At 41.6% G+C, this 21,508-nt stretch overlaps 1 protein-coding gene across 2 annotated transcripts in view; it reads right to left on the bottom strand.

Annotated features, from left to right (window-relative positions):
• Window positions 1-19,482, bottom strand: part of YLPM1 (YLP motif containing 1) — a 63,386-nt gene extending 43,904 nt beyond the window's left edge. The window contains exons 1-4 of one of the 2 annotated variants that reach the window (XM_070469634.1): window positions 18,426-19,482; window positions 9,125-9,361; window positions 7,955-8,134; window positions 5,449-6,443 (exon numbers count right to left, since the gene is read on the bottom strand). In XM_070469634.1, the coding sequence (XP_070325735.1) occupies window positions 5,449-6,443; window positions 7,955-8,134; window positions 9,125-9,361; window positions 18,426-19,301 (2,288 nt within the window). In that variant the 5' untranslated portion in view covers window positions 19,302-19,482. The remainder of the gene's footprint in view (window positions 1-5,448; window positions 6,444-7,954; window positions 8,135-9,124; window positions 9,362-18,425) is intronic. The other variant, XM_020906909.2, reaches the window with a different exon arrangement.
• Window positions 19,483-21,508: the final 2,026 nt, after the last annotated feature.

The following is a 21,508-nucleotide window of genomic DNA, read 5'->3' as shown; positions in this document are numbered from 1 at the left end:
TAGGATGGACTGGTTTGACCTCCCTGCAGCCCAAGGGACTCTCAAGAGTATTCTCCAACACCACAGTTCAAAAGCATCAATTCTTCCATGCTCAGCTTTCATTATAGCCCAACTCTCACATCCATACCTTACTACTGGAAGAACCATAGCCTTGACTAGATGGACCTTTGTTGGCAAAGTAATGTCTCTGCTTTTTAATATGCTACCTAGGTTGGTCATAACTTTTCTTCCAAGGAGTAAGCGTCTTTTAATTTCATGGCTGCAGTCACCATCTGCAGTAACTTTGGAGCTCCAAAAAATCAAGTTTGTCACTGTTTCCACCGTTTCCCCATCTACTTGCCATGAAGTGATGGAACCAGATGCCATGATCTTAGTTTTCTGAATGTTAAGCTTTGAGCCAACTTTTTCACTCTCCTCTTTCACTTTCATCAAGAGGCGCTTTAGTTCTTCTTCGCTTTCTGCCATAAGGGTGGTGTCATCTGCATATTTGAGGTTATTGATATTTCTCCTGGCAATCTTGATTCCAGCTTGTGCTTCCTCCAGCCCATCATTTCTCATGATGTACTCTGCATATAAGTTAAATAAGCAGGGTGACAATATACAGCCTTGACGTACTCCTCTTCCTATTTGGAACAAGTCTGTTGTTCCATGTCCAGTTCTAACTGTTGCTTCCTGACCTGCACACAGGTTTCTCAAGAGGCAGGTCAGGTGGTCAATTGTATTCCCATCTCTTTAAGAATTTTCCACAGTTTATGGTGAGCCACACAGTCAAAGGCTTTGGCATAGTCAATAAAGCAGAAATAGATGTTTTTCTGGAATTTTCTTGCTTTTTCAATAATCCAACGAACGCTGGCAATTTGATCTCTGGTTCCTCTGCCTTTTCTAAAACCAGCTTGAACATCTGGAAGTTCATGGTTCACATACTGTTGAAGCCTGGCTTGGAGAATTTTCAGCATTACTTTACTAGCATGTGAGATGACTGCAATTGTGCAGTAGTTTGAGCATTCTTTGGCACTGTCTTTCTTTGGACTGGAATGAAAACTGATCTTTTCTAGTCCTGTGGCCACTGCTGAGTTTTCCAAATTTGCTGGCATATTGAGTGCATCACTTTCACATCATCTTTTAGGATTTGAAATAGCTCAACTGGAATTCCATCACCTCCACTAGCTTTATTCATAGTGATGCTTCCTAAGGCCCACTTGACTTCGCATTCCAGGATGTCTGGCTCTAGGTGAGTGATCATACCATTGTGATTATCTGGGTTGTGAAGATCTTTTTTGTATAGTTCTGTGTATTCTTGCCACCTTTTCTTACTACCTTCTGTTTTTGTTAGGTCCATACCATCTCTGTCCTTTATTAAGCCCATCTTTGCATGAAAAGTTCCCTTAGTACCCCTAATTTTCTCGAAGAGATCTCTAGTCTTTCCCATTCTATTGTTTTCCTCTATTTCTTTGCACTGATCACTGAGGAAGACTTTCATATCTCTCATTACAATTCTTTGGAATTTGCATTCAAAGGGGTATAGCTTTCCTTTTCTCCTTTGCTTTTTGCTTCTCTTCTTTTCACAGCTATTTGTAAGGCCTCCTCAGACAGCCATTTTGCTTTTTTGCATTTCTTTTTCTAGGGGATGGTCATGATTCCTGTCTCCCGTACAGTCACAGACCTCCATCCATAGTTCAGGCACTCTGTCTATCAGATCTAATCCCTTGAATCTATTTCTCACTTCTACTGTATAATCGTAAGGGATTTGATTTAGGTCATATCTGAACGGTCTAGTGGTTTTCCCTACTTTCTTCAGTTTACATCTGAATTTGGCAATAAGAAATTCATGATATGAGTCACAATCAGCTCCCGGTCTTGTTTTTGCTGACTGTATAGAGCTTCTCCATCTTTGGCTGCAAACAACACAATCAATCTGATTTCGGTATTGACCATCTGGTGATGTCCATGTGTAGAGTTTTCTCTTGTGTTGTTGGAAGAAGTGTTTGTTATAACCAGTGCGTTCACTTAGCAAAACTCTTATTAGCCTTCGCCCTGCTTCATTCTGTACTTCAAGGCCAAATCTGCATGTTACTCCAGGTGTTTCTTGACTTCCTACTTTTCCATTCCAATCCCCTATAATGAAAAGGACATCTTTTTGGGGTGTTAGTTCTAGAGGGTCTTGTAGGTCTTCAAAGAACTGTTCAACTTCAGCTCCTTCAGCATTACTGGTTGGGGCACAGATTTGGATTACCATGACAGTGACTGATTTGCCTTGGAAACGAAGAGAGATCATTTTGTCGTTTTTGAGGCTGCATGAGACACTCTTAATTTTTATTTCTTGATTTCTATTTCATGAACAGCCTAGCTATTCATGAAAATTTACTAAGGTATACATTTATGATTTTGTACATCTCTGTATGTTACTCTTCAATAAAATAGTTTTATTACTGAAACTAAAAGACCCTTGGAAACTAACATCTACTAACATCACAGTTTACTGGAGCAGGGGTAGTCTTCTACAAGACCTGGTGAATTCAATGATACATACACACATATACAGTTTCAAAAAGCTGCCTCAGATGCTCAACAATGTGGTATGCTATTTACATACAATGCAGTTATGTTACTCGACTTCTGCTAAACCTTCAGTTTTTAAAAAGCAGTCTAAATCCAGATTTTTCAGAAAACTGTGAACAGGATTAAGGTAGAAAATGTGAGCAGCATCTAATTCAGGGACAAAAAATGCCATTCTTATCAAAGCTACAGGTGGAAAAGAGCTGGCAAAGGGTTTCTCATACCTAAAAGCAATGTAACCTCCATTCACCAAGATTTCAGCAAACTGGAATGCAGGCCCAAACCTAACTAGACAAAATGTAAAGTCTTGGAAAAAAGAAAAAAGACAAAAAACTGTACAAGTTCAGGGTGAGAGAGAACTGGTTTAAGAACAGTAAGATGAAAAAGACCTGGGAGGCCAAACTGATGTTATGCTCAACACGAGTCAACACCACGAGAGTACTGAACCCCCACCAGAAAAAGCAGTATGTTCAGCTATATAAGTACACTCTTTATGTCAAAGTCAGTAACAAGCCTATGGTCTGCTCCATCTGAAGTACATGTTCATTCTGAAGCAGACTGACAAACCAAGAGCTCTTCAGAGGACCATAAACAGTAAAGCAGGAGAAAGCTAGGGACCATGAACATTACAGCAGAAAGCTAGAACCAATGTTAGTGTGACGAGAAGAGAACTTCAGCTTATGTGATGGCAGAGCAGAATGGCTAAGGCCGGTGGACGGAGACAAGCGGACGGTCTTTAAACAATGGCAAGCATACCCTGCAGAACAGGGTAAGCCACTGTGTACTGCACCACACAGGCAGATCTAGAATCAACATGTAGAAGTCAAACTAACATATTTATGCTCAATGTAAGAAATAAAATCTCCAGAAAACTGTCAACACCGTATAGGGCAGTGCTGCTTACTGCAGTGGCAATGCTGGAGCAGAGTCCATCAACTGCTTGTCACAGGAAGAGCAACGGACTTAAGAGTGGATCAGAAAGCCTTGGATCCCTAACGCCATCTCAGCCATTTACTTGCTATGACATCCGAGGCAATTTATATATAACCTCTCCAAATCTCAGCTCCCTTTACCCATTTACTTCATAAGATGACGGAGAAGAACAAATAAGGTAACGTGCAAGACCCAGGATGACAAACTAAAACGCAACACCAAGGTGAGTTGCTATAGAGGGAAAATTACACTAGATAATTGATAAGATCCTCCTAGTGCTGAAATTATTAACTGTATCTTAAGGCAAGAAAAAAACGTAAAATAGGTCCAAAATTTACAAAATTAAGATTTTGGTAGGCAGAAGAGAAAAAACATTAGCATGCCAGAAAGAAAGGGAGAAGGAAACCTATGTTGTATAGGAACAACGTAGGTTACAAGAATGTCACACAACAAGTCAGTTACCAGATCTAAAAGGTAATGCTCTCAATCCAGGAGTTAAGTAGGATTCAAATCAAGATGAAACACATGCCAAATAAACCAAGACTACAAATGCACTTCTAATCACTGACAGGATGAACATCACTGAATCACAGCATTAAACACAGTGCTTAACTAGCACTCTTGCTCGTGGGACCCTCTAAACTCAGCCCCCACTGTTGGATGCACGTTCACCTCCCCCACTTCATGATCCTGAGCAAGATACCGAATCCTCTCCAGCCCTAGTTTGTAAAGGGTAAACGTAGGGATAAACCTGTCAAGTTCACAGGCTATCAAGAAGACTCCACGGGATAATATATGTAATGCCTCTGACAAGGCTTCTGGTTCTCAGAGGAATTCATGTCAATTGCCTCTAATTAGCTTTCATTTTTGGATGGAGTTTTGTTTTCTGAATATAAACTTGGCGAATAAATAAAAGACATATTTTGTTTTCAAATATTGAATTTAGGTAATGTAGATCCATCGACACTGAGATGGAAAACTAACCAATACTGATAAGTGAAAAATCAAGTTACAAAATAATATTACTTAGTATGATTCAATTTTTTATGACATATGTTTTAAAAATTATGTCCAGATGGTAGAATTAGGTGACATTTACTTTTTTCAATACTTTCCTATTCTGTCTAAATTTTGTGTAAGGAGCATATATTTCCAGTACAATTTTCAACTGGAAAAAATTCTGATTGAAAATGCTTTTCTATAAGAAAATTATCATTGAGGCCAACTTTGGGGAAAAATATTTCTACAAATTTGGAAAAATAAATTTAACCCCTTTTAAAAGGTAAAAGAAGAAATTTAGAAACTACTGGTAAATATTTTCTGTGCTTTTCTAAATAAAAATGTGGTTCAGACAAGAGAAAAACATCTCTTAAATAGAGGAAAATATAAAGGATAAAATTTCCATGGGGGCAGGGATTTTATCTGTTATGTTATATTCACTGCTAGAAGCACAGAGCAGAAACTTAATATTTGCTGAACAAATGGATAAAAGTCCTGTTTACCCTTAAATTTCACTGCCTATTTCACTAGACACTTACTCATTTTTATCTGCAACAGCTAGCACATCATCTCACAAAGAGAAGTTACCTATCCATTTATTTGTCAAATCAACAAAGAGTAAAAAAGATCAATAAATAAATAATGATTTTGAAGCTGAAAGTCAAAGTCACTAAGAAATTGGTAAGTATTACTTTAAAACCACTACATTCATCCTGGAATAAAATCTCTACATACAGGATAGAAGCAGCGACATCAAGGAAAGGCAGTATGTTGCCATTTCTAGATTTCATTATGCCATGTCTCAAGAGTGAACAATACTAACATTATTCATTGTAAACCAGGAATGTATATAAAAGTACAAACAGAATGTAAAAGCCTACTCAACCTACACCAGCAAAACAGCCATCATCCACCCCTTACCACTTCCCACCCCCTCCCCAAATAAAAAGGCAGACCTACCTTGGGCCTCTTGGACCTTCCAAGTAACTGCTTCTAGGAGGATCTGGAAGCAGTCCACCTGACCTCCCTGGCATATCCTTGACTGCGGTGAGTGGCTGAGATGGAGCAGCTGAAGACTCCCCAAGTCCTGGCTCGGATGAGAACGCACTGTACGGCAGAGAAGACTTGCTCAGAGGAGCTTTGGAATTCACTTGGTCTGATGGGCCAAGGGCTGACTGCAGTGGAGGATGGTAAACCGAGGGTGGGGCTGAACCAAAAGACACAGGGGTGGGCAGCAGTGCTGGTCGAGGTTTCTCGGGAACTTGTGAGTTTTGAGAGCTGGAGGCGGGTGGAACTGGGGCTGCTGTCAAGGGAGGAGGCATCCCCTGGGGAACTCCAGGAGGAGGGATTCCTGGAGGAGGTGTGGCTGAAGAGAGCGGGGCAAGGGGCATGACAGGGGGAGGTGCGGTCGAAGACAGAGAAGGCGGTGGAAGGACTGGCGGCGGCCCTGCCGAGGACAGGGAAGGCGGGGGGAGGACGGGCGGTGGCCCCGCGGAAGAAAGAGACGGAGGCATCACAGGTGGGGGCACAGAGCTCGGTAGAGACGGTGGCATCACGGGTGGAGGCATGCCAGGTGGTGGGACTGACGTTGGCAGGGCTGGGGGCATCACTGGCGGTGGCAGCAACGGCGGCAATACCGGCGGGGGCATCGTTGGTGGGGGCGGAGGCATCTGAGAATAGGGGACAAACGGGGGCGGCATGGACATGTTCCCCATGTACTGGTTCTTCACGTTCTGAAGTGCGCTGACTTTGTCCTGGAGATAGGTCTGAGTGGCTTTCATGTGTCCCTGCCACGTTTTCCACTGCTTCTCATACTCCTGGAGCTGATCTTTGTGAGGGTAGGAGTGGAGCTGCTCCTCCCACAGCTGAAACTCCCGCTCCCATTCTTGGTAGAGGCGTTGGAACTGCTGCTGCTGCATCTCGTAGTGCCGCATCTGCACGTCTACGGACATGGTCTACAACAGAGGGGTGCAACTGACTCTTAGACATTCACAGGAGAGAAGTGATTTTAAGCTGAAATATCGAGGAGTCGAGGGCGCCTGAAGCCTTAGGAGCACAGCACTAAAGAACGCTAAGGATAAGCTTGTTAAATCCCTTCAATAAGACCCAGAGGGATCGGGTGGAGAGGGAGGTGGGAGGGGGGACCGGGATGGGGAATACATGCAAATCCATGGCTAATTCATTTCAATGTATGACAAAAACTACTGTAATGATGTAAAGTAATTAGCCTCCAACTAATAAAAATAAATGGAAAAAAAAAATCCCTTCAATAGTGACCATTCACCTTTCTCCTTTTAACTTAATTATGTAAGTTATCACAGAGTCGGAAAAAAAATCAACTGCACTTCCCTGCTGGCGCAGTGGGTAAGAAATCTGCCTGCCAACGCAGGGGATCCAAGCTTGATCCCTGGTCAGGGAAGATCCCATATGCCCACAACAAAGCCCACGTGCCACAACTACTGAGACCGTGCTCTAGATCCCACGCGCCACAACTACTGAGCGCTCGCGCTGCAACTGCTGAAACCCACGCGCCTAGAGCCTGTGCTCTGCAACGAGAGAAGCCACCGCAATGAGAAGCCCGTGCATCGCAACTAGAGTAGCCTCCACCCTCTGTCACTAGAGAAAGCCTGCACAGCAACAAAGACCCAGCACAGCCAAAAATAAAGAGATTTTTTAAAAATAAAAGGATATGCTTTAAAAAAAAAATCAACTAAACACTAAAGCAAATGCCTATCTCAGCAGTATTTTCAAGTTTTTAATATTACTATAGATCCTTTTAATATTATAACTGAAAATGATCTGTTATAGACATGTTTATACCTCAAAGATATAAGACATACAAGGATCTAAGTCACTTCATCTTTTGTGGTGTATTTTTTGTGGTGTATTTGCATCGACTTTCTGGGGTGGTTGCTTTGATCCTGTTGGTAGATTTTCGCTTGCATTTTCTTAGGCAAAACACAGGTTAACTTGAAGCAACATATGAAGTTCTGGTTCTTTCTGTTGGGGGGGGGCATAGTTACCTGACCAGGAATTGAATCTACACTCTCAGCAGTGAAAGCTCAGAGTCCTAACCACTGGACTGCCAGGGAATTCCCTGTGTTTTTTTAAACTGAAGTCTAGTTAATTGACAATACTGTGTATCAGGTGCATGGCTATATATATATATATGTATATAATATATACACACACACACTCTTTTTCAAAATCTTTTCCATTATAGGTTACTATAAGACAGTGAATATAATTTCCTGTGCTCTACACTAAGTCCTTAGTGTTTACCTATTTTACAGACAGTAGTAGTGTGTTACCTTTTAAAATCCACAAGGGACAAATGTGACAATTACGTGGGCACTCCAGGGGGAACATCTGATCCTCTTCCTCTGTCACACCTGAACCTCTTCCATGAGAAACAAACCCCTTCAACGCCTGGGATGACTCCCCCGTGCACCGGGGAAGCGCTCACCTGGATGTGCGGGGGATGCTGTATGGTCTGCTGGTACTGCTGCAGGATCTGCTGCAGCTGAGTGTGCTTCTGCATGATCCCCTGGTACTGGAAGCCAACTCGATGCTGCTGGTGCTGCTGCCAGTGCGCGGCTGCAGCCTGCAACTGCTTTAGCCTGGCGTCTTCTTCCGGGTCCTCAGACTGAAGGTGAAAGAGGGGATATGCTTTTTTCTAAGTCATAAACAGCAACCAAGTTACAAGAAACCTGAATATGTAATAAAGTATTATGCTATAATAGTATGGTATCATAAAGTCCAGAATCCCTGCAACTCTGGCTGAGAAAAGCTATTCGATCTTTAGATAAAATACTTAGCTCTGTTAAAATCTTAAGTGTCTTATCCTGTGATCATGAATACTAACACAAAGGAATTTACAAATCCCACAGTCTTTGCTAGAATAATCACCTCACTGTTCCTAAACAGGATAACCATTTCCCCAGCAGAAAGTAATCCACAGTTAGTGTCCTTTCCACTATATGAGAAACCTCTTTTTCACCATTAGTCACTTTTCACCAGCTGACTACAGTGTAATCATTATGTTTCATTAATGTTTCCACATAAGGCTCTTGGGAGAACAAAGACCTTTGGACCAATGTGAGGACTTTCCATGTGCCAGTCAGTAGGTTAAGCTTCACGGATTATCACTCACATTTAATGCTTCACTGGCTCTATAAAAAAGCTACAATTTAAATATGCCCATTTTGTAGATGAGGATATTGAAGCATAGAATGGTGAACTAACTTGCTCAGAGTCACCACCCGTAAGAAGCAGTGCCTGGACTACAGCCCAGGCAGTTTGACAATATAGCTGAATCTCTTACATTATTGCCCTGTGCCGTCAACATAAAAACATCCACCCTGGCATCCCTTTACTGCTTAGATGCTCAATTCAGAAGAGTGTCTAATTCTTCAGTTTCACTTAAACCATGAAAAAACTGTTCTTTTCTAAATCCCTTGAGGCATACATCTGATTATTCCACAGAAGAAATTTTACATGAACTTAAAAAAAAATGAAAAAAAAAAATATCCATTTAAAACAAAGGTATACGTACATACATACATACACACATACATACGAAACAGAAGAAAAGCTGAACAATTTAAAAATACCAAGTAATTAACTTCATGGTTACCTGGGGCTCCTCGGGTGGGAGAGGAGGTGCTACATCTTCATTAGTGGGTGGTAACGGGGGCTCCTCAGATGCAGGGGGTTCTGGTACTTGGCTGGTGGCAGGTAGAGTAACGTCTTCTTTCACTGGCTCAGCTGCATCCTTTGCTACGACAGGACCCTTTTTGTGTCCTGGCAAATGCACTTTTGTCCTCTGCTGCAAACTAAGCAGGTGCTGTCGATACCAATACTGCTGCTGTTCCTACAAGAGAAGCCATTTTTTTTTTTTTAAGAATTTTAGTTGACAATCCTATATATCTGCAATTTGGTTTTGACAGAGAGCTACATCTGTGTCTGTGTTCACGTACTTATACATAATAAAAGGTAAAGCTGAATTGAAAAAGGCAAATAAACAAGATCTTTCCATTTTCCCCCCAAATGTATATAATTAAGTTAAACCAGGAGAAGGGGCAACAGAGGATGTGATGGTTGGATGGCATCACCGACTCAATGGACGTGAGTTTGGGTAAACTCCGGGAGTTGGTGATGGACAGGGAGGCCTGGCATGCTACGGTTCATGGGGTCGCAGAGAGTCGGACACGACTGAGCGATTGAACTGAACTGAAGTTAAACCATATATATTAATTCAATATACTTCTCTACTGTCTTAAAAACAAACAAACAAACAAACAAACATGCTTTTGGAGGTGAAAGCAGTCTTTTTCACAGAGTAAATCCTTCTAGTATTCACAGCTACTTGTTTTTAACTTGCCTTTTAGTTTGTTCAGTTTTATCCATAGTGGTCTCATGATTAACGAATATAACCAAAGAGTCCTACCTCTTTCTCAGTCTTCTCTTTTGCATTGTCCTTCCCTCTTTTAAGCCCCTGCTGTATCATTAATCTTTTTAATTTTTTTTACTTATTTTTGGCTGTGCCGGGTCTGTGTTGCTAAGCAGGCTTTTCTGCAGCTGCAGTGCGTGGACCTCTCGCTGTGGTGACTTCTCCGGTTGTGGAGCACAGGCTCTAGTAGTTGAAGCACAGAGGCTCAGGAGTTGTGGTTCCCGGGCTCTAGAGCGGTCTCAACAGCTGTGACGCACGGGCTTAGCTGTTCCGTGACACGTGGGATCTAACTAGACCAGGGACTGAAGTTGTGGCCCCTGCACTGGCAGGCAGATTCTTCACCACTGAGCCACCAGGGGAGCCCTGTATCATTAATCTTGCCACACCACAGGATATATTCTTTCAGAATGCTTTCTGTATATTTTAAAAGTTTCACTCTGTCTTCCAATATTACTGTAATTTGATTTTCTGTATGCTTATGTCGTGCTTCCACTTTCTAAAAACTACAACAGTAAGTTTAATGTGGAAAAAAATTAGAAGATACAGTCTATCGTCATTATTCATGGATTCTGTATTTGTGAATTGCCTATTTGCTAAAATTTATCCCTAACTCCAAAATCAATGCTCAGGGAACTTTCACAGTCACTTGTGGACATTCAGAGATGGGCAAAAAAATTGAGTTACCTGAGCTGTGTGTTCCCAGCTGAGGCAGAAAATGGCCATGCCTGGCCTTTTTGTTGAGCTCTTGTATTGTAAATGAGTGTTCTTTTCAAGGTCTCTTTAAAGCCACATTTTTCATATTTCTGTACTTTTTGTTGAGGATTTTCCTATTTAAAATGCACCCCCCGCCCCCCCACCGCCAAGCACAGCGCTGAACTGCTGTCTACTGTCCTAAGTGCAAGAAGACTGTGGTGTGCCTTATGGAGAAAATGCACTTGTCCTGGATAAGCTTCCTTCAGGCGTGTGCTATAGTGCTGTCGGCTGCTGAGTTCAATGTTCATGAACCAACAGTATACATTAAACACGATGTCTAAACAGAAACACATATGAAACAAAATTATGTACTGACTGGTTGATGGAATCAACCACGTGACCAAAGGCCCACAGACACCTAACCCTGTATTTCCCAACTAGGAGCAATGGTTCAGATTTCACTAATTCAGTGTTCTTGAAAACTTAATAAAACATAAAACATCTCAAATAAAGAGACTCAACTACAAATAAGTAAACAAATAATAATTAAAATCAACTTAAAAAACTCAGCACTCAGAAATAACTACAGGATCTTCATTTTCCCAGTGTTACATAATTCCCACGGTTACAAGGTTGTATAAGGGGGAAAAAAGCTGTCATAACACTAAAATATTCACTAATGAACTGCCCTATATACTTCCATAATTAACAACAGCATATACTTCTATTACAATTATAAAGACGCAGGGTTTTATGAAAATGATACTGGAGGGGAGGATGGAGCAGTACTACCAGTTAACAACCAGAAAGAATTCTTTTAACAGGAACTGCAAGAGTATGAACATCAAAGGTTGGAAAAAAGTCCCTAGAAAAATGTATAAATCCCTAAAATATTTTTTCAACATAGCCAAAAACAAATGACGACAGTATAGTGCTGTCATACAATTTTGTCACAAAAATTACAGTACAGAAACCTGATCTTTATTCTTTGTTCTTTATAAACTCTAAGATTCAGCTATTCTTTACAATTTTTGAGCTTTATTTTTCAAGACTGTGTCCCAAATCAAGGGTTTTTTTTTACTTTTTACAATAAACTTTTGGTTCTGTGTTAAACGGATTCATGTTACTTGAATTCACTGGGATTCATTATCTTTGGATAACCAGAATTTCCTATATTGTTATTATTTTATTGTATATCCTCTCTAATTTTCCACACGAAAATATACATTATATTCTTTTCTCACTAAACATACTGTTATCAGTTTTTTCAATCACAGAATGTAATTTTCTTGGGAGAGATAGGTCTCATGCTTTTCTCATATCCTACTGGTGTTTAAGCACACTGCTGGAGCACACAGTAGAAAGTAAGTGACTGCTGATCAGCTAAACACTTCTCTTCTAGGCTACTAATTTCCATGATCCGAAACTTGCTGCAATCCATTAGGAAGAATAAATGTCATCTCACTAACTCCATCTTGAAGTCTGGGTCACAACTAGATTTTTTTTCTTTTTGATTATCATACACATAATCATCAGCTCCTGGAATATAATTACTTTTACATGAAAAAAAAAATCACACTGCCATGACAGTCAACAATAATGTGGTATTAAAACATTTTTAACTTTCTTCCATTATTCTATGAAAATACTGAAAAACAGACTTATCTTTTGGCTTTAAAAAATTTAATAAACTCTTTCAAGTAGAAGTTAAAAGTTTCCCTTTTTAAAGTTGCTTTGAAAGCATTACCAAAAGATACAAAGATGCAAACCATCTTTCCTAAAACTAGAAGCCAGTGGCTATAGATATGAAGATTCTTCAGGTCTAGATCCTTTATCAATCTGCACCAACCTTATTTTCATGCTTTCTATCTTTGTCTTAGGCCTAGTCTAAGGTTAAGAACATTGTAAGGAACTCAAGTACTTGTTGGTTTATGGATAGCATGCACTGCAGGTCTATTTCCATTTAATACGAACCCAATAAGCAGAAGCCAGTTCTAATTCAATCCTAGGACAAGGTTCTGGCACATCTTTAAAGCTCTACAAATGAATGATGATGAAATCATTCAGAAATGTCCTCAGTGATCCCAGAGAAGGCTGCTTGCTTTATCTCTATTTAAGAAACGAATAAAAACGTGCCTGGACTTGATAATGAAGCTGAAATAGTAGCCAGTTCTTCTGAATATCCCATTGTATCAGACAACTTCATTTCATATAGGATGTTAGGTCATTCGTAGAGGAAAAACATAGTACATGTCACATTCAAAAAGAGACTGAATGGAGTTAAAAAGTAAGGATGTATTCATCACAAATACCATTACCAAAAAGATGCTAATTAATTCAGCAAGTACTCACTGACTACTTGCTACCAGTACAGTAAGGAACCAGATACTGAGTGATTCTCCAAGTAGGGAAATATAAAGGAGGAGGAACAGAGAGAGAATGAATGAATGAAAATATGTGTATATGTATGTGATGCTTTAAAGATTAATTCTGAAAAGTTGCCTTTCCTATCCAGGTTGATTAGCATAAATGCCTGTAACACTAAATATTCAATGCCATATCCTAAAGCAAGTGGTTTGGGGAGAGGAGACTTGGTAAAATGATGAAATGGATTTCCATTTTAAAAATTTACTTAAAATATATTTATTTACAGTATTTTTAAAGTTCATACTCTATTTCAGGAATTAAGGTCACCAGATAATCATCACCCCATTTTAGGGAAAAAACAAAAAACTCCTTTACTTTCCTCTTCCTCCAGCTCCTGCCCACATTCTCTCTCTCCTTCAGTCAAACTTCTTGAAAGAGTTGTCTATACTCACCATCCCCATTTCCTCACCTTCCATCACTCCTCAAATCAATGCAATATGGCTTCAGTCACTATGAAACTGCTCCTGCCAAGGTCAACAATAATCTACATGTCAGTAAATGCAAAAGATAACTCACAGTCTTCATCTTGCTTGACCTCTCAGCAATGACACAATTGACCACTCTCTCCTCCTAGAAACAGTCCTCCTCTCATTTCTATGGCACTTCGCTGTCCTGATTTTCCATCTACTTATTCGGCCTCTCTTCCTAGTGGTTCCCTTAGATACTGCGGTTCTGCAGGGCTAGGCTCAATGTCCTTTAAACTTGATTCTTGCTCTAAACACACTCCTCAGGAGACTTCATCCATTTCTGTGCCTTCAAATATCATTTTTACGCTGATGACTCACAAGTCCATCACGTCTCTCAGATCTGGCTCCTAGAATCCAAACCCATACCTAACTTCCAACCGGACATCTCCATTTGGAAGCTTTTATCTCAAGGATCTTAAACTCAGTATATCTAAAACTTAAACTCATCATTTTCTTTTCATCCCCAGACCTGCTGTTCCCTTTCCTGTAGGCTATTAGTATGTGGAACCATCATCCACCCAGTTTCCTATCTCAGAAACCCAGGAAGCATCCCTGATGCCACCCTCTCCACTACTACTCAATCTCCAATTGGATTCTAGCACCTAAATATTTCTCCAGTCTTTCCACTTCTCTCCACCTTTTCCATCACCATCCAAGTCCAAGCCACTGTTAACTCCTGCCTGGAGCACCCTCTAGATCACTCTAGTTCTTTTCAACTCCACTCTCCCCAAAGCAGAATGAACTTTCAAAAGGCCAATCTGGCACATTGGCCCATATAAAACCCTTCAATGGCTTCCTACTACCCTTAAGATGAAGTCTCACCTTGACCTTTCAGTCAACCTTACTGAACTTAATTCTTTGAACTCCTATCTGGTTATTTCCTAACCCTTCTTCAGATTTCATTTAAATACTACTTGTAAAGGGAGAGCTCTTCAATGAGGTTAGAGCTCCCAGCTATACTCAATCATTCAAAAAATATTTATTATTCATCTACTCTGTGTTAGACCCTGAGCAAGGCACTGTGACTACAATGGTGAACTTAAAAAAGCTCACCTTTTCCTATTCCTATGGCACTGTCTAGTGATATTTTCTATTTTATAATTCCTCAGCACTTTATACTTCTCTTAATTACTTTTTAAATGTCTTTTTCTCCCACTGGAATAAATCCAATGAGAGGAGGTACCTTGCCTATTTTGATCACCATCTCATCTCCAGTACTAAGCACAGTTCTTGGCACACAGTTGTTAACAAATATTTGAATACTAAATAATGACTAAAAACTCTAATCAAAGTCAACGATTTTACCTAAGTTTTTAGAATAAAAAAATACATTACAATTCATGAAAAAATAAAAGACCAGTATGCATTTTACCTAGCCACTTCATTCAACTGAGAGAAAAGTTAATTCTTCAAAAAATCATATTCCATTAAATCAACACTTCATGATGAAAATTAGAAATTAAATGGAAGACTATCAAGCATTTATCCTTTATATGCTAACTGCATTTCCAATCAAATAGCCCTAGTTTATGAGTGATAAAATTTTTCTTTATGAAATGCCTGATGGTAAATGTAGAAGAAATGGCAGAAAAAAATCACCACATTGTGACCTCTAATTAAGAAATGATTTACTCAAAGACCATCAATGGATGAAGCACTAGATGAAACATTAGATGCAGTATTTACGGGAAGCTTTACAGCGGAGGAACTGGACTGTCACGCCCTGAGCAATCTTGGCACCACTATGGGACAATCAGGTATTGAGTGCCTCCTGATGGGATGCCAAAGAAGTACACAGCGCTCCCTAGTTACAAAGTCCCCTTGCCAAAAGGTGAACTTAAACCGAAGAGGGTTTCATGGTTAATGTCTAGTTTACAAAACGCATGGGAGAGAGGAACCAGCCAAACAACACTATGAGACAACCGACAAACTCAGAACGTGGGACATTCTCTAGGACAACCAACATAGATTTTTCATCAAGATCAATGGCAGGAGCAGAAAAAGAAACTAGGAGAGACTGATCTAAATCAGGGTGTTCTTAAGGGAGAGTGATTTTGCCCCTAGGATATTTGGCAACATCCAGAAATATTTTTGGTTTTCACAACCAGGTGCTGCTAGTGGCATCTAGCAGGGAGAGGCTGCTAAACATCCTGCAATGCACAATACAGCGCTACAACAAAATTATTCTGCACAAAAATGCCTCAACTGAATCCCAATTTGAACAAGCCCTCAAAACATTATTGAGTCCAGTTGGGAATTTTAACATGGATAAATCCAAGGAATTATTTTGATTAGTATGATGAGACAATAGGGGAAATGTAAATAGGTCAAGTATTAGATGTTTGATAGAAACCTGTTAATTTTGTCAGGTGTTATAATGTGTGTTTACCTTAGAAAAAAGTCCTTTAAAAAAAAAAGATGTCAATTAATAAAAGTGCAGGAAAGAAATGACATGAGATCTAAGAGTCATGTAAAACTATTTCAGCAAGAACCACAATAAAGGCCTAGGTAAAGCATACATGGCAAAATCTTGATACTTGTTGAATCTGAGTGATGGGTATGGGGGGGGGAGATCATAGTATTTTCTCTACTTTTGTGCATTTTTAAAATCTTTCACCATAAAAAAATTGATGACATACTCCAAAAACAAACTATGAATCAACAAAGAAGGGTTAATTGTCAGAGACTGGCACTGTCATGAAGAAAATGTTTGTTATCTAATGAACCAAAGTATCCTAAGTCTAGATCATGAAAACTCTTGTATCTTACTCAACACATCTTTGTGGGAAGCCGACAATTTGCAAGGCACTGTCCTAGGTGCTACAGGGGATAAAAAGGTGAACCTAGAGAAGAGACTTTTGGACACGGGGAAAGGAGAGGGTGGGACAAATTGAGAGAGTAGCACACTTTATCATACACACATTATCATACGTAAAACAGACAGCTAGTGGTAAGTTACTGTTTAACACGGGAAGCTCAACCCAGTGCTCCTAACAACCTAGAGAGGTGGGTTGGGGTGGGGAGTGGAGGGAATTTCAAGAGGGAGGGGACATATGTATACTTATGGCTGATTCACATTGCTGCATGGCAGAAACCAACACAACATTATAAAGCAATTATCCTTCAATTAAAAATAAAAATTATAAAAAAAAAGGTGAGACAGTCTCTTTCTGCAAAGGACTTATAATTTGAACAGAACAGAACCAAACCACATGGGTAAGCTGAGGCACGGCTTCATAGACAGCCTGATATCAGAGGGCTGAAGAAGTTGGGACGAATTCTAGAGAGAGGTTTAAAAAAAAAAAAACCACCTTAAGAGGCTTAGCAAGGGCCTTCTTGTTCTGATCCATTCACACCTCTCAAATCTCATCTTCCACCACTTTCTGGCTGTCATCAAAGAATTTGAGGCACTGAATAGTCAAAGCACTAAAGATGCTCACCACAGACAAGGGTACAAAAGCAGTGTTCATGTTTATATTAAGGACTGGCTTGATCCGCCCCTACCACTATCAAAAAACCCCCAATTTGTTTGTCTTTCTAAAAGGCCAGAAAAAGTCTAGTAGAGATGAGAATATAAATGTCATATTTTGTCTTGGGCTACCTCTGAGAATGGTTGGCAAAAACAACAACAACCAAAAAAAAAAACCTGGAAATTTCAGAGAGGGGTGGTAAAGGAGGAGAAATCTGTCTCTATAATAGAGGAATCTGAGCAAACAACCTGATGGGATGGTACTAATTTGGTGTAAGCTAACAGACTCTCTCACTCTAACGTTTTACCCCAGCATCTCAGCTGTTTTCTCCTGATGATGTGCCAAGCACAACATATTACTTACTTAAAACAACTCCATTTCTTTTCTTAATTTCTAATGCCAAACCACTGTAAAATTAGAATACTGCATTCCCATCTTTCGGAAATCTATTATGCAAATCTGAGTTTGTAGATTAAAAGATTCTCTTTTCATTAGGGAATCTAGGTAGATTAGGAATTGCTAAAAGTGTCTATTTTAAGAAATCAAATGATTTCTTCCACTTCGTTTTTCTTAAGAAATGAATTCATTTATTACTGCTACTCTATCAATCTTTGACATGGAACCATCACTTCAAACAGAAGTTGAGAAGAGCTCTCTCAAGAATGGAGAGATGTCATGAAAACTTTTTTTTTTTTTAACAACTTGGCCAAATTCCAAGGCTGTTACTCTGGAGTAAATGGTAACAATAATGCAATGCAGCAAATTGGTCACGTCTTAAAACTATCTTTAAGTGATGTGAGAAAAGAGAGTTATGGGTATAGACTCCCAAAAAGGTCAAATATGTAGACTTCCCTAGGTATGGCATACATATCTATGAACACAATTAGGATGTTCCTGATTAGAACAAGATTCCCATCCTTCATTTGCTGAGATTAACTCAGGAAATTGACAGCTATTAGTGGCCCTTAACTTTCTTTTAAAGGAGCTAACTGGTCATAAGATTTATATTCATTTCAAGTGTCAGCCCTTTGAGAAGCTCCTTTTACTCTGCCTCTCAAATACAATTTTAAGTTACAATTCGGTGGGGGGGGGGGGGGCGGGGGGAGACCCTTTGCAACAGCAACAAAACCTAAAAGGCTGGTTAAAGGAAATCAAAGAAAGCATCTGGGAACTAACTCGATCCACCCAATTACTCTGATGTCTAGAAACATCCTCAAACACTGTTCTTCTAATAACCCACGTTTAGCAGATAAAAAGGCTGGGGTGTCAGATCCCCGGCTTTTGTGAAATCCTTTGGAGTGTAGATTTGCTCGATATCGTTGTGGGAGGGGGGAGGGAATCAGGCCAAGCACTAGGCATTGACCCCGGGGCCAGCTCACTTAGGGCCCTCGAGGTGAGAGACTCAAGTCTGGGCGGGAGCTTTCTTACCTGCGGAGTCATCGTAGAGGGGTCTGGCTCGGGGGCGGCTTGCTGCTGTTCAGCGCTCGTGTTCTTGGCCCCACTCTCCAAAGGTTCTTGCTGGACAGTTGTCTTATTCCCAGGAGGGGCGGACGGCGGTGGCGGGGCCAGCAGCTGGGGTTTAGAATGGCCCTGGGAAGGGCGGGAAGGAGATGCCTGAGACGAGGGCAAATAGGACTGCGAATGGCTCAGGTAGGACTGCGAGGAGGACGAAGAGGAGGAGTAGGACGGCGTGGGCGCCAGGTAGGACGGGGACGGCGGGGACTGGGAAGGGGACGGCTGGGCTGGGGGCAGGTAGGGCTGAGAGGAGGCCGGGGGGTAGAACGAGGGCGGCGGCTGAGGCGGGGGCAGGTAGGGCTGGGACGGGGGCAGGTAGGACCCCGGCGGCGCCGGCGGCGACTCCGGGGGCGAATCCAGCTCCATGGGGACCAGACCGGGAGGCCCGTCTCGGTGGTGGTGGAGCATCTGATGCTTGTACTGCTGCTGCTTCTGATAGCTGAGGGCCGGCCCGGGCGGCGGGGGCATCGGCGGCGGCGGCGGCTGCCAGTCCCCGTAGCCGCCCCCCGGCATCCCCGGCGGGGGCGGCAGCGGGGGCGGCGGGAGGTGATGGGGCTGCAGCACGCACTGCATCTGCTTCTGGTGCATCTGCTGCAGCTGCTGGAGCTGAGCCAAGTGCTGCTCGCGGAAGCTCATGAAGCCGGAGGAGGAGGGAGCGGCGGGAGTCGTCGAGCTCGAGTACCCGGGCCCCGGCGAGGCCTCAGGAAGCGCCACCGGAGGCGGCGGCGGGACCGGCGGTGGCGGCGGGTAGTGGCTGCTCCCGCCATAGCGGCCCCAATTCGGATACATATCGGGAGAAGAAGGGCGCGGCGCTCGTCCCGGCGCCGTTACTCGTCGCAACCGACCCTCCAGGAGCTGCGGCGGCGATAGCCGGAACTCGCGGCGCCTACAGGCCCCGGAGCGTGTAAACCGAGCGCGCCAGTGCGCCGGCGCTACCGAGCTGGGCCCGCGACCGGGAAGGTTGGAGGGGGGACGTACGAGCGCGACTACGCCTGCGCAGTGGCCACAGAGCGGAGAACAAAGGCGAGATAGAGCGGCCCCGTCATCAGCGACTCTCGGTTGCCATCTTTCTTCCGGTTAGGATAATGTCGGGGCGAGTAGAAGATTACCGTAGAACCATAGAGTCTCCACGCTGAAAACGGTGGTAGAGATCCTATCGCTCTACGGGTTCATTTTTGAATGGAGAAAAAAAAAAGGGTTCCATTCACAATAGCAACGATCGCAACAACAGCAACAATAAAAAACAAAAAAAAAACCCAACCTGTGAAGCAGGTAGGACTAACACTAAAAAGAAATATGTAGAACCTATATAAAGGAAACTACAGAACCGTAGCGAATCATATCCGAATGGAATAAAATTAGACTTGAAATAATGGAGAGGTTTACCATGGTTCTGAATGAAAAGAAGAAAAAGTATAAAGATGTCAGTTCTCAAATTAAGTGCATAGGCTTCAGTCAGTTCTAACAAAAAATCCAGTTGGGAACAAATCTGTGAAGATGTATTCTGAAGACAGAATGTAAATCTTCACTAATTCCTGCAGGTATTGTAAAAGCGGAGAAGGGGAATTCTTTAGAATAATTCAATGCAGAAAAATTTACTTCGGAGAATATCAGCCAAGGGGAAGAGTGTAAATGCCAGATAACAAGATTGTCCAGAGAGGACTAGATTGGATTTAGAAAATAATCGAGTCTCATGGAAGACTAAACAGGAACTCCTTTGGCTTGAATGAATCACTGAAAAACAAAACTGATACACCCTGAATTCTGAAAAACAAAACAGAAAACTGTGAGACTGTTAAGTGTGTCCATGTGTCAGTTGTGCGCCCCTTAAAGATTTGACATTGCTTCCATCCCAGCGACCCAGATCTTCACCTCTCTTAGGAGGTGAATGTGAGTAGAAAGTAGGGCAACTAAGTATCCTTCAGAAGAAAGAGCATTTCATTCTCAAATAGAAATTTAGTTGTGTTCCTTTTAATTGTTACTGAAATATAAAGTGCATACCTAAAATTACAAATCATACATACAGCTTAGTGAATTTTCACAAACCAATCACACTTGTGTTGAGATCAAGAGACAGAACATTACCCAATTCAGAAACCCACTTACTTGTAGTTTTCATATTTTCAATTGAAATTCTCCTTGAAAACTATAGAAATAAATGTAATTTCCTGTAGAACAGGCTTAAGGAGAAAGATTTGTATGAGTAATGAGAAAATCATCTCATTAGATGCAGAAAAAGAATGTGATAAATTTCAATGTCCATTTATGGTTTTTTGTTTTTGGGGTTTTTTTTTTGGCTGCCTTGCGGCCCACTGTGTGCAGACTTTCTCTAGTTGCAAGCAGTGGCTCCTCTCTAGTTGCCGTGCACAGGCTTCTTGCAGTGTCTTCTCCTGTTGCGGAGCCTTAACTTTAGGTGTGCGGGCACACAGCTGTGTCACACGGGCTTCGTTGCCACGCTGCATGTGGGATCTTCCCTGACCAGGGACCAAATCACTGTTCCCTGCATTGGCAGGCAGATTCTTAACCACTGAACCACCAGGGAAGTTCTCCATTTATGACTTTTTAAAAAATATTTACTTAATTAATTTGGCTGCATCAGGTCATAGGTGCAGCATGCAGGATCTTTAGGTGTGGCATGTGGGATCTAGTTTCCTGATCAGAGATGGAACCCGGGTCCCCTGCGTGGGAAGCACAGTATGTTAGCCACTGAACCACCAGGGAAGTCCCATCCATTTATAATTTTTAAAAAGGTTTGCAAGTCAGAAATAAAAGGAAACTTCCTTGATCTTATACACAGAATACTTACTAAGAAAACTACAGCAGACATCACAATGCTGAAGAGTTGAAAGTTTTCCCACTGAGGTCAAGAACAAATGTTCACTACTATCACATCTGTTATGGGTTGAAGTTTGTTCCTCCTCCCCCATCCCCAAAAGATTTTTAGGTCCTCACCCCCAGCACCTCAGAATGTAACCTTATTTGGAAATAGGTTTGTC

This window comes from Odocoileus virginianus, chromosome 6 (genome assembly GCF_023699985.2).
Source record: "Odocoileus virginianus isolate 20LAN1187 ecotype Illinois chromosome 6, Ovbor_1.2, whole genome shotgun sequence".
Lineage (NCBI taxonomy): Eukaryota > Metazoa > Chordata > Mammalia > Artiodactyla > Cervidae > Odocoileus > Odocoileus virginianus.
This window is presented reverse-complemented; position numbering and strand designations above follow the sequence as displayed.